The sequence below is a fragment of the Diadema setosum genome, chromosome 3, assembly GCF_964275005.1.
Source record: "Diadema setosum chromosome 3, eeDiaSeto1, whole genome shotgun sequence".
NCBI classification, from domain to species: domain Eukaryota; kingdom Metazoa; phylum Echinodermata; class Echinoidea; order Diadematoida; family Diadematidae; genus Diadema; species Diadema setosum.
Genome location: NC_092687.1, coordinates 16636972 through 16660789, shown reverse-complemented (window position 1 = coordinate 16660789; position 23818 = coordinate 16636972). Strand labels below are relative to the sequence as shown.

General features: G+C 37.6%; 1 protein-coding gene across 1 annotated transcript; it reads left to right on the top strand.

Moving 5' to 3' along the window:
• The first annotated feature begins 234 nt into the window (after positions 1-234).
• On the top strand, positions 235-23095 carry LOC140246652 (glucoside xylosyltransferase 1-like). Its single transcript, XM_072325992.1, has 9 exons — positions 235-454; positions 4754-4806; positions 7829-7953; positions 17388-17529; positions 18283-18417; positions 19229-19380; positions 19980-20170; positions 21860-22029; positions 22928-23095. The coding sequence occupies exons 1-9, from the start codon at positions 235-237 to the stop codon at positions 23093-23095; spliced, it is 1356 nt and encodes a 451-aa protein (XP_072182093.1).
• The last annotated feature ends 723 nt before the right edge of the window (positions 23096-23818 follow it).

The following is a 23818-nucleotide window of genomic DNA, read 5'->3' as shown; positions in this document are numbered from 1 at the left end:
CTCACCTCCCTGATTATACGTAGGCCTATACTTGAATACTGCGAACCTTTTCCAACGCGATCAGAACATAGCGCTCAATTTTCAGCGGTAACTCGAATCGAGACAGAAAGATCCGTCTGTCCGGAGGTCTCTTTTATATTTTGCTGTCCTACGGAGGGGATCCGTGAAGCCAGCTTAGACGCAGTCTTCGCGGAACATTCCCCGACGGACAGACCGATCTTTCGGTCAACTTAAATGCCGCACCACCTCGCCCTGTTTACTCCAGCTCTCTACATCGTACTTGGCGAAATTTTGCCCAGCAGATTGCTGAAGATGGTAGTGAAATTCAAGCCGCTGCTTTTATTGGCATCACTAGTGGGTCTGATCGCCCTGTACGGCTACACACAACGGGAGAGTAGCCCGAGTGACCGCGAGGCAGAGGTGGCGAGAGCCGCTCAACTTTCTTTGCAGGGAGGTATGGACGTTCCCTTTGCTGCTATAATGAGCGAAAAATAACCCAAATTCAATCGACGGGAGAAGGCGGGGCGTAAAGTAGCCGTAGATAAACAGCAAGAAAAAGTTCATGAAAGAAAGAGTGGATATGCAGATAGTTATAAAACAAACATACAGGGGCGGATCCAGGAATTCCGTAAAAAAAGGGGCGTCTTTGTGAAATTAAAGTGGGCGCACGCGCCCCCATTTTATTCCTTTTGTTTGAACAAAAATTACAGCGGGAGGGGGGGGGGGCGCCATTATGCGCCTCCGCCTGGATCCGCCACTGCATAATCATGGAAACATCTGAACATGGGAGCTTTATGCTATTGCATGACTTCTTGATTGTATGTTCGGTTTGTATGAAATTCCCTTGATTGTTGTTCTGATTTTACTTTTTTTTTCAACCTTATCTGTGCCAATGAGGTTAATGTGCACACATTTCACATAATTTGTGCTACCACATAATTATATTTCTTTGAATGTCTCCTTTGTTATTATGAGATCAACTTGAAGAGTTTGTTTGCAAAAACCGATAAGTTCATATTTGTCAAATGGAGATATTTGCCATTAAAGGTCAAGAAAAATAAAGAGAATGATAAGAAAATTTTTGCTTCTTTTGACCATAACTTAAAAAATGTACCTTTATATGTAGTGACCAAAATATCATTAAAAAAGGTATTATTTTGTACTTTATGACAGAGACCGTACTTCAAAATCGTCAAAAAAGGACTTATCGGTTTTTGCAAACAAACTCTTCACTTAGTCTCGTAAAGTAACCCTAAATATCATTTAGGGTTACTTTCCCTACTTTAGGGTTACTTCCAGCCCTCAACTGTCTGAGGGCTGGAAGGGGCGGGGATTTATAGGAGCTAAGCTATTCCACGACTTAACACGTTATATCTGTTTTCGTGTGAAAGGCAATAAAGCCTACAAAAGCATACAGTTATCATTACCAACATCTTTCCAGGCCAATGTATATATAAGGTTCAGGGGATCTTATTCAGACTGCGATAACGAATATGATTATTTCTGGAAATAGGAATATACTGCTATTCTAGCTTGAGCTGTAATGGGGGGGGGGGGTCATGACTCATGAATGTCATTTTTGCTCTTTTTTTCACGTTTCCTGCTGAGCTTATTTGTTAGGGAGGGAAGAAGAAGAAAAAAGGTCTCGCTTCATGAGAGATGATAAGGTTGACAATTAGCCATTATGCGCTGTACCTTTAAAAATCGTCGAGAAGAGAATGTAAACACATATACGTGCGGAATTTTTTCCCCATATTTCCTGCTGAGCTTACTCGTTAGTGGGGAGGGAAAGAAGAAAAAAAAAGTCTTGCTTCATGAGAGAATGGTGTGTACAGTTCTGGTCGAGGTGGGGATTTAGCTTTTAACGTTTTGCGAGATACTCAGAAACCACTCTATGAGATGTCAAAGAGCATGCAGTTCTAAGGGGTATCAAAAGTTTATTCGATGAAAATCGGTTTTGAAATGGCTGATATATCCAAAAACAAGGTGAAACAAAGAGATCCTAATAAAGTTGTGGCATGTCGCCTTTTATAATTAGCACTTTTTGGGATATCTCAGCCATTTGAGAACCAATTTTCATCAAATAAACGTTGAATCCTTCTTAAAATTACATGCTCTTTCATATTTCATAAGAGGCTTTTCATTATCTCACTTAGGAATGTTCAAAACATGAATCCCCACCTCAACCAGTACTGTCCCTTTTAAGGTTGACAATGGGAATGATAGGGATGAAAGATTATACGCTCTTTACCACAACGTATACTTCTTAAGGTGGAGGTGGGTTGGAGTGAATTGTAGAGCGCCAACCGTATTGGTCTGTAGTTTGCAGGCACAAACCCTTACAGGGCAAAACAAAAAACAAAAAAAAAAAAAAAAAAACCAATGCTTAGTTTCATTATTATGACATGATAGCAGCAAGACATCTAATAATCATCCACTCGTGTAGAATGACGCAGAAGCTTTAAAAAAAAATTAAAAGGCATCTTGGTGAGTCTGTAATCTGCTGCGTCTGCATCTTGGTACAGTCTGTAAAATAATATGTCAATCTAATGTGAAAAACAAACTCAGGGAGTCAACCTGCAATACAGCCTCACATTTCCCTACATTACACCAACTTTGATCAAGGTAATTCCATTATTCATTAAATGTGATGGTCTGGGTGGAGAGGGAAAAATAGGAAACAGCAACATTGCAAGATTGATGCATTTATGCCAAGACGATATAGACGGGAACTGATTCCATGTAAAATCCCTAAACGTATGTATAGGCCTACTTTGATTTTCGATTTTCCCATATTATGCAATATTTCATGCAGCAGTGCAAAATGTAGGAAATGCTTTAAAAATTGCCCCGTTATAAAACGGCCATCTCTTGCAGTTTATTGGGACTTTTCCGAAAGTTCGGAAATCAATTCGATATGAAACTTTTGTTTCGATGGATTTACATATTTTGTGATTTTGCACCTCTTTGATTTACATGAGGTTAATTCTAGTACTTCCAAATGTCTGTGTAGCCTAATTGGGTACAAGAGACTATATTAATTATTATGTTTACATGCACTGACATTTTATCGTACACTGGGCATCCCAACAGGGTTGGCCACTCAGTTCATTCATGTTTAATGTTTAACGCTATTTAAAAGAAATGGGGAAATGGGAGAGTTGGATTAAGTTGCTAAGCTGTTATTTCCCAATACTATAGGAATGATGGAATCACGAAGGGAGTTTGAGTGCTACTATAACAGAACAGAATTGTAAATGTGCGGAACATAGGCCTATACGTTTCATCACTTCAAGCACGTGTTCACTTATTACTCCCATATTGCTGAACTTCTTTTTTTCTTGCCCTCTGTTGAAATACAGAACAGTTTTGTTATATAGCTGCCTCCATAATTTTTTTTTTTTTTTTTTTTTTTTTTTGCTACATAGCTCTAATATTTTGTGACCCGAGTGAGGTCACTGTATATGTTTCATTACTTCACGTGTTCGGGTATCAGTCCAATTATTATCTCCTTTTTTTTTTTTCTTTTTTTTTCCTCTTGCCATGCCTTCTGACTTTGTGTTGAAATACAGGAAAGTTTCATTAGCAGCTATACCAGATTTTTTTTTTTTTTTTGCTGTATTAAATTTGTAGCTCTGATATTTTTGTTTCCAAGCTATAGATAGTTGTGCTGCCGCGGGGGGGGGGGGGGATTTGAAGATTACATTACAGTCGATATTCTTTACAACAAGGCTATTGCCCTATTTTACCTCAAGCACCGAGTTGCTTGTAAATTAAGTACGCAAACCGGTTAACCTGAACACATACAAAAGGATCCTTGTAGGGAAAACGCCTCACGAACGAAGCTCATTTTCTTACAAGATTGTAACATGGATGCATGGGGGATCTTGCTTTCTCAGTTATCGAACCAAAACTTGGAACCACCTAGGCCTATAACTATTCAGTTACGTCAACTGTCATCAACAGAAACCTTCAAAACCAATGTGAAAACGTATTCAGTTTGTTCCTATGGGATTACATGACTATAATCTGTAAAGGTCAGTCACTGACCTTTACAGATTATAGTCATGTAATCCCATAGGAACAAACTGAATACGTTTTCACATTGGTTTTGAAGGTTTCTGTTAAAAGCATGGAGGTAACTCCATGGTAAAAGCATGGAGGTAACTCCATGGTAAAAGCGTCATCCTTATCAGGTATCTTTTGCTTGTCGGTTTGCTGTTTTCTTCCTTGCTTTCATGCTTTCATGCTTAGTATGCCTATCCATGTATTTTTCATGAAAAGCCACAAGCACCGAAAGGTGGACCTGTGCGCTATACAAAAAAGTAACTGTTGATTGATATTAGTGCCTCGGGGCCACGTTGCATTACGATGTAACGTTTTAGTATGTGTTTACGGAACCTTTACAACCTTTACAGATGGCCCGTTTACACCGAACACAGTAACGACACCGGTCCCGTTTTTAGCTATGGTGCGCCAAAAGGAACCATACTGGTTTTGTTACAATATCACTTCCCCGCTAATAATTTCATGACAAAATTAATCTTCAACTGGTGATTTTGTTGGTCTTGATTTTGATATATAAATAACATTTTGGTTGATTTTGTACCGAAATACTTTAACAGAACCAGACATGATTCCTTTTGGAGCACCATAGCAAACGGGACCGTTGCCGTTACCGCGCTCGGTGTAAACGCGCCCTTATACCCTATTATATCCTCCACCTCTCTCTCTCTTCCTCATGACACGTAAGGTGCCAGGCAGGTTGTACCACCAGCTCCAATACAACGGGAGGAACCCGATAAGGTGAGACCAGGGGGATTGTTATTACACACGTGTATGACACCACCTTCACTAACTCGATTTAGGACCCATGCTCGCTACAGGGAGATAGGCCTACTATGTTATGGCAGTGTTTGTGATGCCGCGGTCATCCCACGAAACCGACACCCACGAGCGAGTAGTACAGCCCACAAGTTCGATATTGAAAAGAAAAAAAAAGTCCATGGGTAATACAGCCCATGAATTCGATATTAGATACAAACTGGTCACGAGTTCGACATTACAACATGGGGCTTAAAGGCATATTATTTACCATTTGCAGATGGAACAAAATCGAGCATTATATAGTGCTTCAAAATAGTTCTAAAATGTGAGATAGGGCTAGAAACAACTAATGTAAAAAATTTGAACCAGTATATTCAATATTGAATATGGTAAGATATACAAAATGTGAACAATAGTTATAATAGATATAATTTCCAAACTTAACCGTCTACAGTTATGGTTTATTGAGAGAAATAGTGATATCCCGTTATAAGTGTTATATGGCAGGATGTTTTATGGTACAACAGACCTACACAATGTCTTATCTTGACAATTTTTAAAATCACTGTTCCCAAAGGTAAACAGGACCTTTAATGTATTGGTCTCGTGGGCCTTGTTTTCTTAGTGCCGAACTCGTGGTCTGTATGACTCGTGGGCTGTATGACTCGTCAGCTGCATGATTTGTGGGTGTCAAACTCATGACGTGCAGCTGTGGTGTCTCTGATGTGCGATGGTTGGATAAATAGATATGAAATATAAAGCACTTGATTGGTTGTGTATGTATGTAATTTGTATAAGCGCTTTGAGAACCTATTTTTAAGCTGAACTGCGCTATATAAAAACATATTACTATTGTTATATTATTATTATTGTTATTATTATTAGTATTATTATTATTATTATTATTATTATTATTATCATTATGATTATTAATAATTTTATTATTGTTCTCAAATTATTATCATTATTATTATTATTATCATTATTATTATTATCATTATTATTATTATTATTATTATTATTATTAACATTATCATTATCATTATCAGTATTACTACCACTACTACTACTACTACTATTACTATTACTAGTGATCGCTGAGTACATAGGGAGGGATAAAATGCCATTGATTAATGCATGTCACCTGTTGGCTGTGCATGATACAATTTTGATTATCAACTTTTTAACACATTAACAATATGATTGGATTCTTATATAGCTCAATCCTTTGTTATATCCTTATTAGTAATCATGAGATAGCACATTTTTCACAAGAAATGTATAACATTTCTCTGTTAATTCTTTACCCATGGCATTACGTCAATGACAACATGAAACAAAACAAAATGTTATTCATGCGTAAATGCTATTCCATGTAACAATAAGACCAAAAGACAATAAAAGACATGACTTAAGTTGCAACAATGTAAGCCTACGATCTCTATCTTTAAATCCCCCAAAATCGATAAAAGCTGAAATAATGGAGGTTAATGAAGAATCTTCTGTCAAATCCAAATTCAAATAAAATGACAGAAGAGGCAATATAAACAAAAATGGTATAGGAATTTGAATTGATTTCTCAAATTAGGAAAATTGTAAATCATATTTGGCTCTTGAATTTGTCTCCTGAATATTTTTTTCTTAAATTATTAAATCAAAAGAATGAAATACAGATATTCTGACAGTTCATTTAATCATTTTTGTGCTCTTACTCCCTATGCTATTTGAAGTTTGATTTGACAGAGATATGATAGTCTGATATTTCATTCATGCCTCTCATTGTGTTAAACTGGTCTTTTGTTACCATTGTTATCCTCTGGTGCATATCCAGATGAAAGACAACATGTCAATTTTTGCAAATTTTACTTTGTGCCTTGGACTGCAGAAACAAATGCATATATGAATATAAGAACGACCGAAGTCCATGGAAGACCATTTCGAGTAAACTTAAAAAAACTTCATATCTTTTTTATTTGTCCAATAATATTTTATTTAACTGTGATTGGAAGGCAACATTGTATATACAAATTAGAACATATATTATTATGAAAATTAACATTTACATTAATTGTGGAGAGGCCATTTTGTGTAATGGACTTGGGTCGTTCTTTGAATCATATACATGATATTCTGCTATAGAGATGAGAGAAGGATGAGAGAGGGCGCTATAATATGAATGTAAGAATGACCCAAGTCCTTCATTCTTACATTCATTAAGATTTAACTCATTTATTTCAGGCACTTCCGGGGGTAATTAGTATTAATCATTTATACACAAGATGAGGCCATGCATAAGCTGCAATTTCCCATGTCAAACTGAATTTGGCCAAAAATTGGACTTGGGCCGTTCTTATATTCAGGTCTTCAAATGTGTTCACTCATGCATATAATTTCCCTTTATATTGACCTACTAGATTCATAGCCAATTAAATTATCTTTAATATGGTATATAATACATTGATTTTCATCAAAATCCTCTATGAAAAATAATGATATGAACTCGAAAAAGTGTTACCTTTTCCCTCTTTGCTCAGTGTATTTGTCCGTCTGTAAGTGCTTTCCAGGGAATGACAGCATTCGTAATTCTTCCCGATTGTCCCTGTAACTCGTGACGTTTTCCTTTCTTGTTTGTTTCCTTAAACAGAGAAAATTTTTCGTTGTTACGATTTGCTGTGTGACTCATGACCATGTTCTCCCGCAGTGCAGCCACATCAGCAAAATTTGGTAATATGGTACCGTCGTACCAAAATTTGGTGCAGTCCTGTTACCAAATAAAGTGAAATGTCTATGTTCTTTTCGGAAAATGAAATGAAATTTGAATTGAATTGAATTGAATTGAATTGAATTGAATTGAATTGAATTGAATTGAATTGAATTGAACTGAATTGAATTGAATATGCACCAGCATTTCAGTGTTGTTAACTTTAAACTTTTAATTGGCTATTTATGGTAGACAGTGTGTCTATTTTTGGTGGATGGACTCTTGATACCTCTCTACCAGTGTCCACAGGATAAACAAAAGACACCAGCTCCAAACATTTCACAGCAGGTGGACAAAGGTCATGGAAACCCACAGGAAGTTCAGAGGGCAGGGGATTCTGGGAAGGCGCCAGGAGCTGACTCAGTGTAAGCTATATGGGAAATGCACAATGGCATTATAGTGAATATATGGTAATATAATTTTATCATGTACGTCTCTCGATCGGCAGGAATGCATGACAATTTTTTTGAAATCTTTTTGTTATTTCTATTTTGGGTTGTTTTACAAAAACTACTGTCTCTCCTGACTCTACCCAAATATCTTCAAAGGAGTCTTGCGTATCAGCATATAGCTTGCTGTAGTTTTTATAGCACCTTGAAGGTTCTTGCATCGTCTACACCGAATCGCTGAATGAAGCGGTAAATTTCACATTATTTTTTTTCCAAGGAGTTGCATAATCTAGTCGCGAATTTCTAGAGATGCTCTTGCAAAGTATTTGATAAAAAGATCATCTTGTAGGATGCATGATCTTAAGTTATTCTACTGGCCAACAGATTCTTGGAGCAACCAAACAAATTAAACACGCAAAGAGAAATTGCATTGGTGCAAACGTTCTAGCTTTTTAAGGACTGGTTTTGATGAAGTAATCAATGTTGCTTTTGGGGGCTTTTTTTTTTTAACCACGCAAGCATGAATTCCCCGCGACGATTGAATTCATTTCGGTTACTGTCAGCACACCACTAATGTGATATAATCTTTCAAATCAGACTTCTGTATGTTTGATTTTAAACATTTAGTTCTTGATTTCAGTTCTTGATTTCAACCTAAATATAATAGGTTGAAATCAAGCACTGGTAAAACGCTGCCATCAGAAACCAGTGAAAGTATTGTAACGAAAGGATTTCCCACATCTGATGAGCATGCAGGAAACTTCCGCTATCAGTTAGTGTGTATAACCGCAAAGCATGCCACCACACACAGCATGCAGTTCAGTCGGACACTCAGGTGAGAGAACAGCTCGTAAGTAGAGGGGACACAATGTCTTCCGGACATGACAGCAAGTTTATTGATAATCCCAACTCGCATGAGTGTTACAGCTCAGAACAGAATCTCTTGGCCGAATCTCTAGAGTTTTGTGTAACAGAGTCGATATTTATACCCTTCAGCTGTTTACATCTCCTTGTTTAACCCTATAAAGCCCAAGCTATTTTGACCCTTTACATGCCCAAGGGGGCACATTGTGCCCCTCATAACTTCTGTAATGTATCACCATCATAAGGCATATGGGTAGAGAAACTCATACTCTACGTGATGCAATATTTGAAAATTTTCAAGGTCACCCACTGAGGGCGCCGTAAACCAAAATATGAAGAAATACATAGTAAATATGATAATATCATGTTTTTTCTTTATATTTCATTATCCCGAGTATATATCGTCGGTCGCATTACGAACCGGCGAATGTTCGAATTTGGGTCAATTTTTCAAAATTCACTTTTTTCCATTTTTTGAATGTCCATACCAAACTCTATCTATCCCCAAAATATCAAATCGCAAAATTCACGAAAACACCTATTTTTGGTAATGACGAATTTTCAAAATGTCCAAATGCTGCAATTTGTGACATTACGAACCGGCAAATGTTTGTATACGCCGGTTCGTAAAATCCCTGCTCAGACGGTAACACACGTGAGGTATGTGGGGCGAATCGAGGAGCTTGCGAGGCCGCGAGCGAGGGCTCGTCATCACCATCAGTCCCATGCACTCGGAATTGTGCTGGTATGTAACTACTAGGTGCATTTTGTTGCTCATTTGTTATTTAATCTTCTGTTTAAAAACAAAAGTAATGATAATCGGGGCAGGTTAATGTGTAATCATAAAATATTACATCAGAGAAGTAGAATTGCGCGACAATATCATGTAAAAGTAGCTTGCATGTGTATTTCATTTCCTTTTAGATCCTACACCTAGCCACCACAGGGGTCCTTGATTATTCTTGGTCAGAGATAAAGCAATCCTCCCATACAACCCTGATGCATTTTTTTAAAACTAAAGCATAGTAGAATCTATAAACTGAAAAAAAAAAATATCGTGTAGCAATTGCAAATAACCAGGTAGAACTGTAAATAGGCCCTAAGTAATAAATGATTATCATTGTTTTCAATAAAGATTCATTTTGTCGCATTAAAAAAAAAAAATAGTATTTAGGCCCTAAGTAAGAGTGAGATTGCATGATGAGACTGTTTAGCGTTTAACAGTGTTAAGTGTTATAGTTACATAGCTTCCTTAAGCATGCAAGAAAAGGCCTTTACTGTCTAACTATAGATCCATAAAATCATAAACAGTAAATTTATAGGCTCTAGATCGAGGTTGTATTCACCGGTACGGTACTGTATGGTACTTATTTTGATTACCGGTACAGATATCAATGAACTTTCAGAAAAATTAAACGAAGTTGATTACCGGTACCGGTACTCACAGTTTTTTTAACACTCATGTACAAGTATAAGCCTATATCCAAGGATTTTATTCTATGTAAGTTGTCCTATTTGTGCCCTGATAACACAGACATGATTTTCCTTATTTATATCTTGGGGATATTTCTAGGAGCAGCAGGCCACTACAAGCAGGAGCCGAGTCCCCACAAACAAAGGCAGCACCGCTATCATTACAACTGTAGCAGCTAGCATCCAAGGAACATCAGCAGCACCTCTCGGCGCAGCAGCAGCATTAGCAGAGCCTGTAAAGTGCAACTGTAGCAGCTGAACTTCTCCATACAATTGTAGTCGCGAAGCCTCTACATACTACAGTAGGCCTACTGACAGTACTATTGCAACAGAGCGTCTACGTATGCTACCGTAAAACTCTACATTTGTAGCAGCATGATCCTAACGTACAACCGTAGCAGCTGAGCCTTTCAGACTGTAGCAGCAGAGCCTCTACGTACAGCCACAGAGAGTAGTGGTGATGAGGATGTTTTTCCCTCTGCCTATATAATGGTAAGTTTGATTCATAACAAGTGATTATGGTACCGGTACTTGTGGACCATAAAGTGTACCGGGAACCAGGTATTCACAAACATTTCTCTGTTTACATAATATGTAGGTGAATGGAATAGGTCATTTATTACTTACAGTGGAACAGATGATTGGACAATACCATGTCATTTGACTGAAATCACTGTTTTGATATCTGGAATGTACCGGTAATGTACCTTTACTGTAATGTTGATCTTATCTAACTCTACTGTCAAGTATCTTATGTAGATATTAACCTTGTGAGGACAGGCTGATGTTGATATTACAAGCTCTTCCCTAGACACCTGCTTGAGCATACTTGGGGCAAGTTTCTAATGGCCTTACTGTAATTATTTCATACATGTATATCAATGTTGACTGCTACTCAATGTAGTAAAAGAGAAAAAAGAAACAAGCACTTCTGTGTATAAGATTGTTAGGTTTTTATGTGAAAGACATCACATTTCTAATCAAAGAATGTGTAGCAGTTATCATTATTTACCTTTGCCAACCCCAAGGTGTAAAAGCTGGACCAATAGCACCTGAATTACTATGTCCTTCAGAGATCAGCAGACTTTGATGACAATTTGCATTTCAAATAGGTACGTGTATGCTGGCTGTAGCTATTTTCATTTTGTCTCACAAAATGTCGTAGTTGATTGCCTGTAAAGAATTTCCTTTTGTTATTTGTTTTTTCTTCTGAAATTGTGCTTTAGCTCTAAGAAATACTCTTCTTCACATTTTTCAAACTTGCAGGTACTTGTAATGTTTTATCACATAGTGTATGAAACAACTGTCAAATTTCTCACTGAAATTGTCCATACAATTTTTTGTGTGTTTTTGAACCACCATAGGCATAAATGTTCTTGTCAAGTGGAAGAGGGATGGTTCTATGAATCCTGTCAGCTCAAGTGACCTCTATCATGCTCAACGGACCAAACCGAAGCAAGGTTCCTGCGTACATATGAGAAGTGAAAATGGCTGGTGGAAAGGGAGGGTGCTTCAAGTCTTCAACATGCCCATGGATGGACGTAGGATGTCAGATGATGAGAGCATTCCTCTTTCTGCCTGAGGTAATTTGAATACATAGTTACTGATTTGTTCTACATCAATAAGTTTATCAAGATATATTATGTCTTTTTTCATTTTAAAATATGTAGAGATTTTTATGCATAGTATCATGTAGGTACAATGTACTTTCATTGCATTGCCATTTCAATATAAATGTTCAATTCTGTGTAATGAATAAAACGAATGTTGTAATTATATTGCAGTTTGTAATGACTGTAAGATGCTGAAGACTGTTAGCTTTCCACTTCCTTCCTTTAAAAGTCTGATATTGATTATTTTGCTTACAATGTATTATTTCAACATCTCTTCTCAGTCCCAAAACAAAATCAATTACTGATAATTTGCTTTATGTGCATGTAATACACTGTAGATTCTAGTGTCCATGATAGATGTTTGCAAGTACATGTATATCTAGTATAAATCTTGTTGATTCTACCCTCAGGATTGTAACATAATTTATTCATCGATGACTGCTTAAAACTTCCCCAGCAGTATCGTTACCTGCGACAGCAGTAGCAGAGCCTCAACGTCAATTTGTAACAGCTGAATCCCCAGAAACATCAGCAGCACCGCTTGAAGCAGCAGCAGCAGCAGCAGCAGCAGCAGCGGAGCCTGTACATACAGCCCTAGCAGCTGAGCCTCTACGTACGACAGCAGTGGTAGAGCCTCTACTTACAACTGTAGCAACTGAGCCTCTACTTACCACTGTAGCAGCAGAGCCTCTATTTGCAACTTTAGCATCTGCACTTCCAGGAACATCAGCAACACTGCTAGAAGCAGCAGCAGCAACAGAAGCAGAGCCTCTACAAACAAATGTGGTGTCCGCATTCTAAGAAACAACGCAGCAATGTTACCTTTGAAACTGAAGGTAATTCAACTGGAGTTGAGAAGTTCAGGGCATTGTATAACTGCTGTTTGTATTTTTTGCATTATCTGTCTGTGTGGTGTAAATTCCTAAAAAAGCAATTATGAGCCAAAACTTAAGTTTCCAATAACAAATGTAAAATAATCTAAACATGTGATAAATACTTTGATTATCTTTTTTTTTCTTTTATCCTTCACTCTTGTAAAAAAAAAGTTTGTGGCAGGCAACCTGTAAAATTTAAAGAAAATAGTTTGTCTTCTGCAAACAATAGTTAAAAAAAACAGTAAATGAAGTACAGTAACAATTATTCAACCAGACTTGGCAGTTTCATCAAATTATATATTTGTTTTCCTTGCATTAGGTGTACCTGATTTCAATTTGAAAGCAGACTAAGTCCTCCACTCCTTTAATTTTCTTATTTCAGATTACAAAGAATACTGAACCTTGCTGGATGATGGAAAACTGTTAAATCTCGAGAAAGCAATGTCCCTGTCAGACATTGAAGAACCAATTTTGATGGTAACCGGACACAGTCCAAAGCAATAGAAAAATGTTTGTGAAGTGTAATGGAAGTCCAGCATATTCATATGCTGTATGTATTTTGTAGTGCCCTCTATCTAGTGTTGTGGGTATACATCTGGTTGTATTTACATTATTATATCTAGTGCACTAACTGTTGACCAACTTTTCTAAAATAAAGACCATTTAGGCAAACTACATGTTTCTTGTAAGGAAAGGAAAGGGAATTATTGGTGAATTTCTTGCTCATAATGCCTTGTACAAATATAGACTTGTTGCATGATCAAGTTTGTAATACTTTCTGGTAATTGTTTTATCTTCAGTGTTACATATTTTCTACATGCTTTCAATAATTTCAACACAGTTTCACATAAATTGACCAATTTTGATCACTTCGGGAGGACTTTATTCAAATATAAAAGAAACAATAGAAATAAAGTGTAGTGTTCCAGTATGTATTCCATTTATTGTCTCTTCATTGCAAGTTTGGAAACTACTGCCATTCAGGCTTTTGAGGGAGTGGAAGATAGATGTCAGTGCAAAGCCAGAAGATTTTCATGTGGAAGAATCTGTAGGTACTGATATCAGTTCTATTCCTGATAGATCTTCAGTTGTCATGAAAAAATTCATGGAATCTAAAACAGAATTGTCAAAGAAAAGCTGAACAGTGGGGAAGCCTACAAAAAGTCAGAAATATTTGTAGATGGTAGAACACATTTTAACTATAAAAGATGTGATTCAACACGTAACCATAAATCTTTCGGCTATGATTGCCTCAGTGAAAATGACAGAATGTCTATCAGACAATATTATCATGCCTTGAAAATTCTGGTCCTAGAAAGAGAATGGCTAGCCAGACATGTTATTAACACTTTGTCATGTTGCCCCCATCCTAAGGACAGCAAAAAGAGACAAATGACGTACACTACTCTCCTCCCATCAGTCCAGTAGTTGGCAGACTGTTAAAGTTTGTAGACTCGTGTTTATAAACACATTGGGTTTCACTTTCATTAATTCAACCCTGGGCAAAATTACCTTGTGAAGTGTGAGGAGAATGGTACACTTGATCATGTTATTGCACTATTTGTGACTAACATGCGTACTACTCTAATACATTTGTGAAGTCGAAGAAATGCAGAACTTCTCACCAATTTACAGGTCAGATTACCTCGTGAAGTGTTGGGAGAATTTTGTATTTTGTATGTTATTGCACCACTTTTATAGTGGTCAGAACACAATTCTGAAATGCAACAAATGCCTAACTTCTCATCGATTTCCAAGTGAGATTACATTGTGAAGTATCATGGAGAATGTCACATTTATTTTGTATTAATTGTAATATAATGTATTGTAATAATAGTGTACAATGTAATTATTGTGAGCTGTCGAAAATGGAAAAAAAAAATCACTAATTTACAGGTTATATCTGGAAGTTTGAGGAGAATGCTTTTTTTGTAGTTACTGTATGTAATTATGAACACACATGTGGTATAGTGCATTTTGAATTGATAGAATGCAGAATTTTTCACAAACTTGGGGACTGGTGAATAGAAAACAAACAAAAGAAAAGAACAAGAGAACAGAAAAAAAAAGGAGTTAGAGAGACACAGATACCTAGAATTTGGAGAACGAGGTGATTATGACTGCTTTGTAAGAGGGTATGTGTGTATGTGTTCGAGTGTGTGTACTGGTATGTGCGTGTATAGTGTGTGTTTGTGTTTACTGGGAGTAATTATATTCTCTCAATATTGATAATGAATTTACACTTTTTTACAGACAGTGACTACCAGGCACACTTTTAGTACTCATCCAGTAATCAATAAAAACCCATTGCACAGTTTGATAACATTACTGGCATCAACAATTAATGTGTAAAGAAAGTAGGTTGTGTGTGTGGGTTCAAGTGTGTTTACTGGTTTTGGTATGTGCGTGTATAGTGTGTGTTTGTGTATGTTTGTGTTTGTATGGGTGTAATTATATTCTCTCAATAGGCCTATACTGATACTGGTAATGAATTTAACACTTTATTTATAGATAGTGACAGGGCTGCCAACATTTGAAACTAGTTGAGAGTGAGACCCCCATTGGCCAATGCTATGATTTAGGAGGCAAAATGAGTGAGATCAATAGAAATGCATGCAAATGAAATCAAGTATTAGAGCGAGAAAGGACCAAAATGAGTGAGTCTTACTCTCAATGAGTGAGAGTTGGCAGCCCTGCAGTGACTACCAGGCACACTTTAGAACGGTGCTCATCCAATCAAAAACCCATTGCACAGTTTGATAACATTACTCGCATCAACAATTAATGTGTAAAAGTACAGGTAGGTTGTATAGTTTGAGAAAATAACTGTGGTGTTTGTTACACTTTCCTAATATCCATGATTATGATACAATTAACATGAATGAACATAATGAACATGAATGAATCACAATCCCACTACCTAGAGCGGCAAATGTATACATTACACTGTGCGCGTACCACCTAAGCGTGTGGAATGTGTTATGATACGCGCCATTTTATGTTACATTTGCCGGTTCGTAATGCGCACTCGCTGCGTCCACACGTGTTGAGCATGGGTTTTACGAACCGGCAAATGTAAACATTTGCCGGTTCGTAATGCCCGCTCTTTAGTACACGATATACGTAAAACGCTGAAATGGGGGGTTTTACGAACCGGCAAACGCACTTTGCATCACTACCACAGAGCCCCAGGTGTGGCTACAAAGTAATATTTAGTATCAAACAAAGCAGAAAATTCCGCTTTCATCACTCTCGTAATATTATCATCAATGTGTGGTTATAAGACACGTTTTTATACGTTTAAAGAAGTCCCGATTCTTTAAACGTGATTATCTCGTAATCGTGTTTCCGCGCAAATTCGAACATTCGCCGGTTCGTAATGCGACCGACGATATGTTTCTATTTTATACCGCAATCATTTTTATATTTGCCACAAAGAAAAAGCAAGTCAACCTTCACTAGATACATTATGGTTGAAAATTTTCAAGGCCAACACATGGGGCGCTATTCATTACAGTATGAAGAAATATACGAGACCTATGCCATAAGTTTGATGTTTAATTGATGTATTGTTTAGGAGGTACATTTGGCATCACATTTTATATTTCCACAATATTAGAATTTTTAGTTTGCAGATTGATAATATGATGGACAAATGATACTACAGGCAAAATTTCAGTGAAAATGACCCAAAATAAAAAGGTAGTCTTTGGAAAATGCTCTATTTTCAATGATTTCTATTATATCTATTTTTGATGCCTATGTCATATAGAAAATAAAGAAAATAATAAGAAGACCATTTCAGTGTACTTCACAACCATGATTACTTCACATTTTGGTCTTTTAGCTAATTACAGGCAATAAAAGCCCCATTTCCCCATTTCGTCCATTACTATAATTATGTTGAACTGAAATTGGAACAGAAAAACATGTAAAATCTGTATGCTTGTCAGTTTATGGTTTCCATGGCAACCAGCAATATCGTATACAGCAAAGTTATACATTAAAAAAAATGCTAATGTTCGCAATAAAATTTTAGGAAAAGTCGCCAATTTTCGTTGAAATCGGGTAAAGGGCGTAGGAGTGGCAACTTTGGTAGGCGCCTCCCCCCCCCCCCCCCCTTGGGCTTTATGGGGTTAACATGTGGTATATATCCCTGGACCTTGCCTGCAGTGGGCGGCACGCGACCAAGCCTCAAGAGAGTAAAGATAATTGGCCACAGGGCTTGGACTAAGAACTTAGTCCTTGACCTAATTCGCTGAGGGCAAGTAAATTTGAGGGCATGGACAGATCAGGTCAGTGGAGCGAGGACAGTGGTCCCGAAGTAAAAGATAACAGAAGCGACAGTTCCGAAGACGGAAGGGATTTGGAAGGGAGAGAGGTACTCTTGTACTTCAGTAAATAGAATAGCAGATGGGGGAAGGCCAAAGCGAGATCAAGACCGTTACATATTCCAAAGCATTACATAACTATGATAACCTACTCGTTGCATGGCCTAGATAGCCTAACTCACAAGACGTTAGCAGTTATTTGTGATACTGCCATTCACATTATTTCTTCTTTTTTTTTCTGTCGCTTACTTCAGCATTAACCTTTCGGTGGTGTGCTGTGGAGACAGGACTAATGAGACACTAGTGATGTTGAAGACGGCGACTTTTCTCACGCGGAGGCCGTTACACTTCCACATCTTTGCTGAGGATGAGCTCCAGCCGGGCATCGCTGCACGGGTATGATGAATGCAGGGTCAAAGGTCACGTGCAAAATACTGTGTTAGACTTTCACAGGCAAAGGCGTAGCAAATTTCCATTTTGATTTGGGGGGAGGGGGAGGGTGGTATAGTAACTTCTTCATTAATTGATGTATATGGTGCGTGGGAGCACTAACTGTGCTACGAGGGACATGGCTTAGGTTTTTACTCATTTTTTTTTTTCAACCGACAAAGTTGAACTGTGAGTCACATGGTAAGTCATACTGCGTATACAAATCAAAAGCGTAAGACTAAGCCAGCCCAGAAAGGCCTATTAATATGTTGATATTTGTTCTCGAATATCTTGGAATTAATTTACATGGTGAACACTATTGGAGCTCAACATCTTTCAAGATCCCTATTTTAAAATATCACCGACTTTGAATGTCACACATACAGGTCAGTAAAGTTCATGCAGTGCAACCCCGTTATAACGAACACGGTCATGACAAATTCTCGTTACAACCAAGTAAAATTTATGTCCCAATGTATACATGTACAACCATTATCTATCTTCATATCAAAAAAAAAAAAAAATACTGCCTATTTCGTTACAACGAAACTCCCATGTAACAAAAGAAAACAGCCGGTCCCGACGATTAACAGGAGATGCCTATTAATAGGGGTTTCTACCGTGTTAACAATACATGTATGTGGCCAAAGTTTGCTTACATCATGATGGTGGATAGAAAGAGTAGCTATAAGCAAGATTTCTTGCTGATTGTATTTTCAGCTGAATGCCTGGCCAACTGCCTACCGACGCAAGTTGACCTTTGACCTCTACAGTATTTCTTTCCCATCGGGCGAAGATCAGCAGGAATGGAAAAAGGTCTTTAAGATGTGTGCTACTCAGAGACTATTCTTACCGGTGAGCGAGGTGAAAGGTCAAGAGTCAAAGTTCAAAGTTAATGAGCTCTTCCCTCACATAGACATTGATGCCTTCCACGCGGTTCACCGCGAAATTCTGTTTCTGTGTGAAACCCAAAATGACCCACTTTCTTTGAGATGATCGCGGATATAAGGAGGATTAGTTAATCCCTCTTATGTTTCGATTACTGAATAGTCTCCAGATAGCTTTGCCAGTCATAAACTCGATAAAGCCCAGTAAGGCTTTTTCTGCGGTGTATATTCTCAGAGCTAGTGCTAATCAAAAGCAAAAAAAAAAAAAAAAAAAAAAAAATGAGTCAATCCCACTTGGGGATTCAATTCTATTCTATTCTATTCAAATTTATCCTCGTTTTTTGACAATATCATAATATTCATCTCACTTTCTTTAGTGACAGAAATCATGTAAACAAAGCAATGTGGAAGAACAGAGTAAACGAAAATAATTGAAAACTTACAGTAATGATGCATTGTAATGGGACTGAAGTAATATAAGTGAAATATCAGGAAGCATTGTGCGAAAAACGGAGGAAACCACTGAAAAGATAATGCTTGTAGAGTCATGTGGGGCCCTCGTGCGTGGAAAAAATACAAACATTGCTAAACATGGCATCAAAACCACATAAAAAAACTTCGAAACGAAACAAAAACTTTCGACAACAAAAAATTAATTGATTGATGGCGTTTAATCTCCCGGTACAAAGCATGTAAGATTCTGGAGTATTGCTATATAGGTATCAAGTGAGTTTATTGATCGTTTATTATTTGCATGTAATTTTCTTTTTCAACCACAGGATCTCCTGGTCGATGTGGATTCCCTGCTCTACGCCGACACCGACGTCCTGTTCATCCGCCCCGTGGACGAAATCTACGACTTCTTCAGGCAGTTCAACTCCACGCAACTGGCCGCGATGTCCCCGGAATACGAGGTCAAAAATATAGGATGGTAAGTAGAGCAAAATGCCACTCTGAAAGCTTACTCTTGATCCATCAGAACGATAGATAGTCCGTGTAAAATTAGGTTTACGCTGTCAGCATGTGATAAACTTGAGAAAAACTGGATGGTTCGACTGTAATTCCATTGACACTTAACCCATTTCATTTCATATCATTTCCAACAAAAATAATACAGTACAATATGACATTTGCATATTATCAAAAATGTAGAGTTCGATATGACTTTTGCATGTTGACGCAAAATCAGTGCAGTTCATCTTAGTTTATTTTACAATAAGATATACAACAAAACATAGTTTAAAGACATGAATACTGAATCACATCAAGTAAAATATGTCGGAAATGGAGAGAACCGCTAACATGCCTTTTTACAATGCAGTTCCCCTCATGAGCAGTATAGTAATGGTCAAACGAAACGACAAGACAAATTGCCTGAGAAAGAAAAGAACATAAAAGAAATTATAGCACACAATCACACACACAGACAGAAACGAAGCCGCTCTCTTACATAAGCGTTGAAAAAATACATGCATATTGCATTGATACCCATGGTATTACCAACTTTGCCGCCTTTCACCCTTTTTCCAGGTACAATCGCTTTGCCCGTCACCCGTACTACGGTGAGACGGGCATGAACTCCGGAGTGATGCTGATGAACCTGACGCGGATGAGGAGCTTTGGCTGGACCAAGAAGATCGTACCATACTACCACGAGTACAAGCTCAAGATCACGTGGGGAGACCAAGATCTACTCAATATCCTCTTTCACTTCTATCCTCGTAAGATAATCTCTATATAATAACTTATCTCTTCATATTATAGGCCTAGTCAGTCTGCTTGTGACATGTGTGAGCTGGCAAATATTCTGTGGGTATTCTATATAAGGCAATACCGTGCAGTCCCGTTATGACGAAGTCCTCGGGACCGTCAGTTTTGTTTCGTTATATCACTACAAATTTCTTTATAACCGAACAAATGCAGTATATAGCAGTGATCAAAACACACGTATATTATATCAATATATCATGCTCATAATTGTCATATGAAGAGTTTGTTTGCAAAAACCGATAAGTCCATATTTGCCAAATGGAGATATTTGCGATTAAAGGTCAAGAAAAATAAAGAGAATAATAAGAAAATGTTTGCTTCTTTTGACCATAACTTCAAAAATATACCTTTATATGTAGTGACCAGTATATCATTTAAAAGGTATTATTTTGTACTTTATGACAGAAATCGTACTTCAAAATCTTCAAAAATGGATTTATCGGTTTTTGCAAACAAACCCTTCATATTATGTTGTTTTATAGTAAAATCTCATCACACGCGCAAAAGCATTTTGCTAAATACGATGCTATCTCTCCAATTTCGTTTAAATGTTACCTTATTTTGAGCGATAACATTAAGCTGTTTCTACTTTCACGATTAGTTTGAACAACAATAACAACAACAACAAAGTATGAAAAGTGATGGTTTAAGATTTGGTTGCAGTTCGGTTTCAGTTCGTGATTCCAAAGGTTCGTTACTCCGAAGGTTTGTTATTTCGAAGGTTTCGTTTTACCGAGGATTAGCTATTCCTAAAGTTCGTAATTACGAGAGTGTAATAAAGTTTGTTATTCCGAAGGTTCGTTCTTCTGAACGTTCGTCTTTCGAAAGTTTGTAATTCCATTAATGAAATAAGGTTCGCTATTTCGAATGTTTGTGGATACGAAAATGAAATAAGGTTCACCGTTGCAAAGCATTGTTTATCCGAAACCGAAAAAGGTCAAGTAATCGGAAGGGTTGTTTATTCGAAAATGATAAGGTTTGTGATTCCGAAGGTTTATGTTTAGTCAGCTTCATCTTTTTTGCTTTCAGATTCAGGTGCCTAAATCTAAATCTAAAAAAAAAAAAGAAAAAAAAGACGAACAAAAATACGCAGGGCAGACGTCGGAAAACTGAACTGAAAACCACCAGTGAATAAAGATAGAGGTTACTGAATCCATCAAATCCCATTTGTGTCACCATGAGCATATGACAACCCCTTAGTAGTTTTAATTATCCGTGAAGTCAAGTGCGAATAGATTACTGGCTGCTGATTGAAAAAAAAAAAAAACACTTTTCAAGTTAAAGGCATTATTTACCATTTGCAGATGAAAGAAAGACCCAACTTTGGTGCTTACAAATAGTTCTAAAGGTGAGTTAAGGATAGAAACAACCAACATGAGAAATTTTGATCAGTATAATCAACATTAATCATTGAAAATGTGAACAAAAGTTGTTTCTGAACTAAACCGTCTACAGTTAGGGTTTATTGCGATTTTTTTTTTTTTTATATATGTTGATGTTTTGTGATATGCATCAAAATGATATAACTCGAACCTTTTTTTAATCACTGCTCCCAATGGTAAACAATATCTTTAAGCTGTAAGTCTTGGCATGTTAAGGGTTCATTGTGCTCAAATTTGTTCGTTTCTTAATTACTCCAGAGGGAATATTTCCATACCCATGTGAGTGGAACTACCGTTCCGACCACTGCGCCTACAAAAACTGCCACCGAGCAAGCCAGCAGGGCATTGCCGTTCTCCATGGCAGCAGGGGAGTATACCACAGCGAGAAGACGCCAGCCTTTCGTGCCATCTACGAGACTTTTCGAGATGTGAGTCGAGACGGATGGTATCTCTAATAGTGAACTCACTTTATTTATCATAATCATCACTAGCAGCAGCAGGATCGTCATCATCATTCTTATCATGTTCACCATTATATTCTCATTCCCATTTCCATTACTATCATGATTATCAAAACTCTCATCATCACCACCACCAACATTACCATCATCATCACCGCAATCACCACCAATGAAACCTACCATGCCTACGGCTGATCATCACCACCATTAGTACCATCATCATCACCATTATCTCCCATTATCATCATCATTATCACCAACATCACCATCAGCAGGACTACCATCACCATCATTTATCAACACCAACATCATCATTGTCACCATCGCCATCATCACCATTACAGACGTCGTCATCATCATTAGCATCACCAACACCATTACCGGCATCATCGTCCTTATCATCACTATCACCATAGTTACTAGCATCACCACCATGATCATCGTCATCCTTATCAAAAACAGCACCATCCTCGCCAAGATCAGCACCATCATGATCATCACCACCACCACCATCCCGTCATCATCATCAGAACCATCACCACCATAACCACTGTCAACATTTTCATCATCCCCATTACCATTGGTTATTGCGCCTATAGGTAAGACACTTTGTAGACACTTTGTAACATTTGCGTGCCTATAGTCCTACAGAGTGAATTGAAGCTGTTTGTTCTGTGGTGGCCTGCTTACAAGCATTCTTTGATTCCACTACTGCCATATAAAGCAAATCATTATTGTGATTCAAAAGGTCACATATGCAGGGTTGACTCTGTCAGCATTTAATTCCAGAAGAGCTAAAGAGCTATACCAGATTTCCATTTCATATCATTGTATGAATGAGTGAATACCTATTTTCTTCCTGCAGTACACACTTGGGACTGACTTGACGAAAGACCTCATACAACCACTCGTAGCTAGATTCTCAGAGCCAGCCGTTAAAAACACCAACTGTGGCAAGACAGTCTTGCGTCCCATCATATCAACACTATTGAAGTACAAGGACCAGGTGACACTCATCAGTGAGATTGTATGACCAAGACTACAAGATGAGAGAGCGCGTATATTCCAACAGGAGCGGGTGACCACTGAAAACGCTGTCCAGTAAGACTAGCAAAGTGAACATGGCTGCGAGAAAAGGTGGCACTGGTTTGTACACGGCTAAAGAACATAGATGAGTGTGAAAATAATTCATTAGCATCTCGTCCGACTTGAACCAAATTGAATATTCATCAGTGTGCAACCCGGGCTCATAATTGGATACTGACACATGATTCAGCCGAGAGGAGGATTTCAGTTATAGGCCTATACACTCTGCATACCGCGTACATGTTAGAAGTTAAAATGAGTAAGGTAATGATGTCTTCACCTCACAAACTTTTTTCCAGAATTGACGAAAATGAAATCCTTTTGATATAAAACTGCATAGTAAATCACAATCAACTGATGTAAATTCTGATTTATCCAGGTAATTCAATAAAGGTACGAGAGTGCATCATTGCAATCTGGACTTATTATTTTAGTATAGACCTAGTATACTGTAGTGGCATGGGTTTGCTTTTTAAACCATGTCTACTACAGGCTCGTAGGTGGCCGAAGAGGGCGCTATATGCGCGTCAGCAGAGCGGGTTTATATGATTGGTCTGAATAAAGGCTATAAAAAGCGTCAAAAAAAAAAAGTTTATAGATATCAACCCGCTTTGGGGCGCGTCAGGCAGGCACGTTTCTATCATATAGCGTGGGAAAATTGGTTGGGTGG

Coding starts and splice junctions, on each gene's coding strand:
- LOC140246652 (XM_072325992.1), top strand. CDS start 235: ATGCCGCACCACCTCGCCCTGTTTACTCCAGCTCTCTACATCGTACTT. Junction 455..4,753: donor TCAACTTTCTTTGCAGGGAG/GTATGGACGTTC, acceptor ATGACACGTAAG/GTGCCAGGCAGGTTGTACCA. Junction 18,418..19,228: donor CTCAGAGACTATTCTTACCG/GTGAGCGAGGTG, acceptor TTTCAACCACAG/GATCTCCTGGTCGATGTGGA.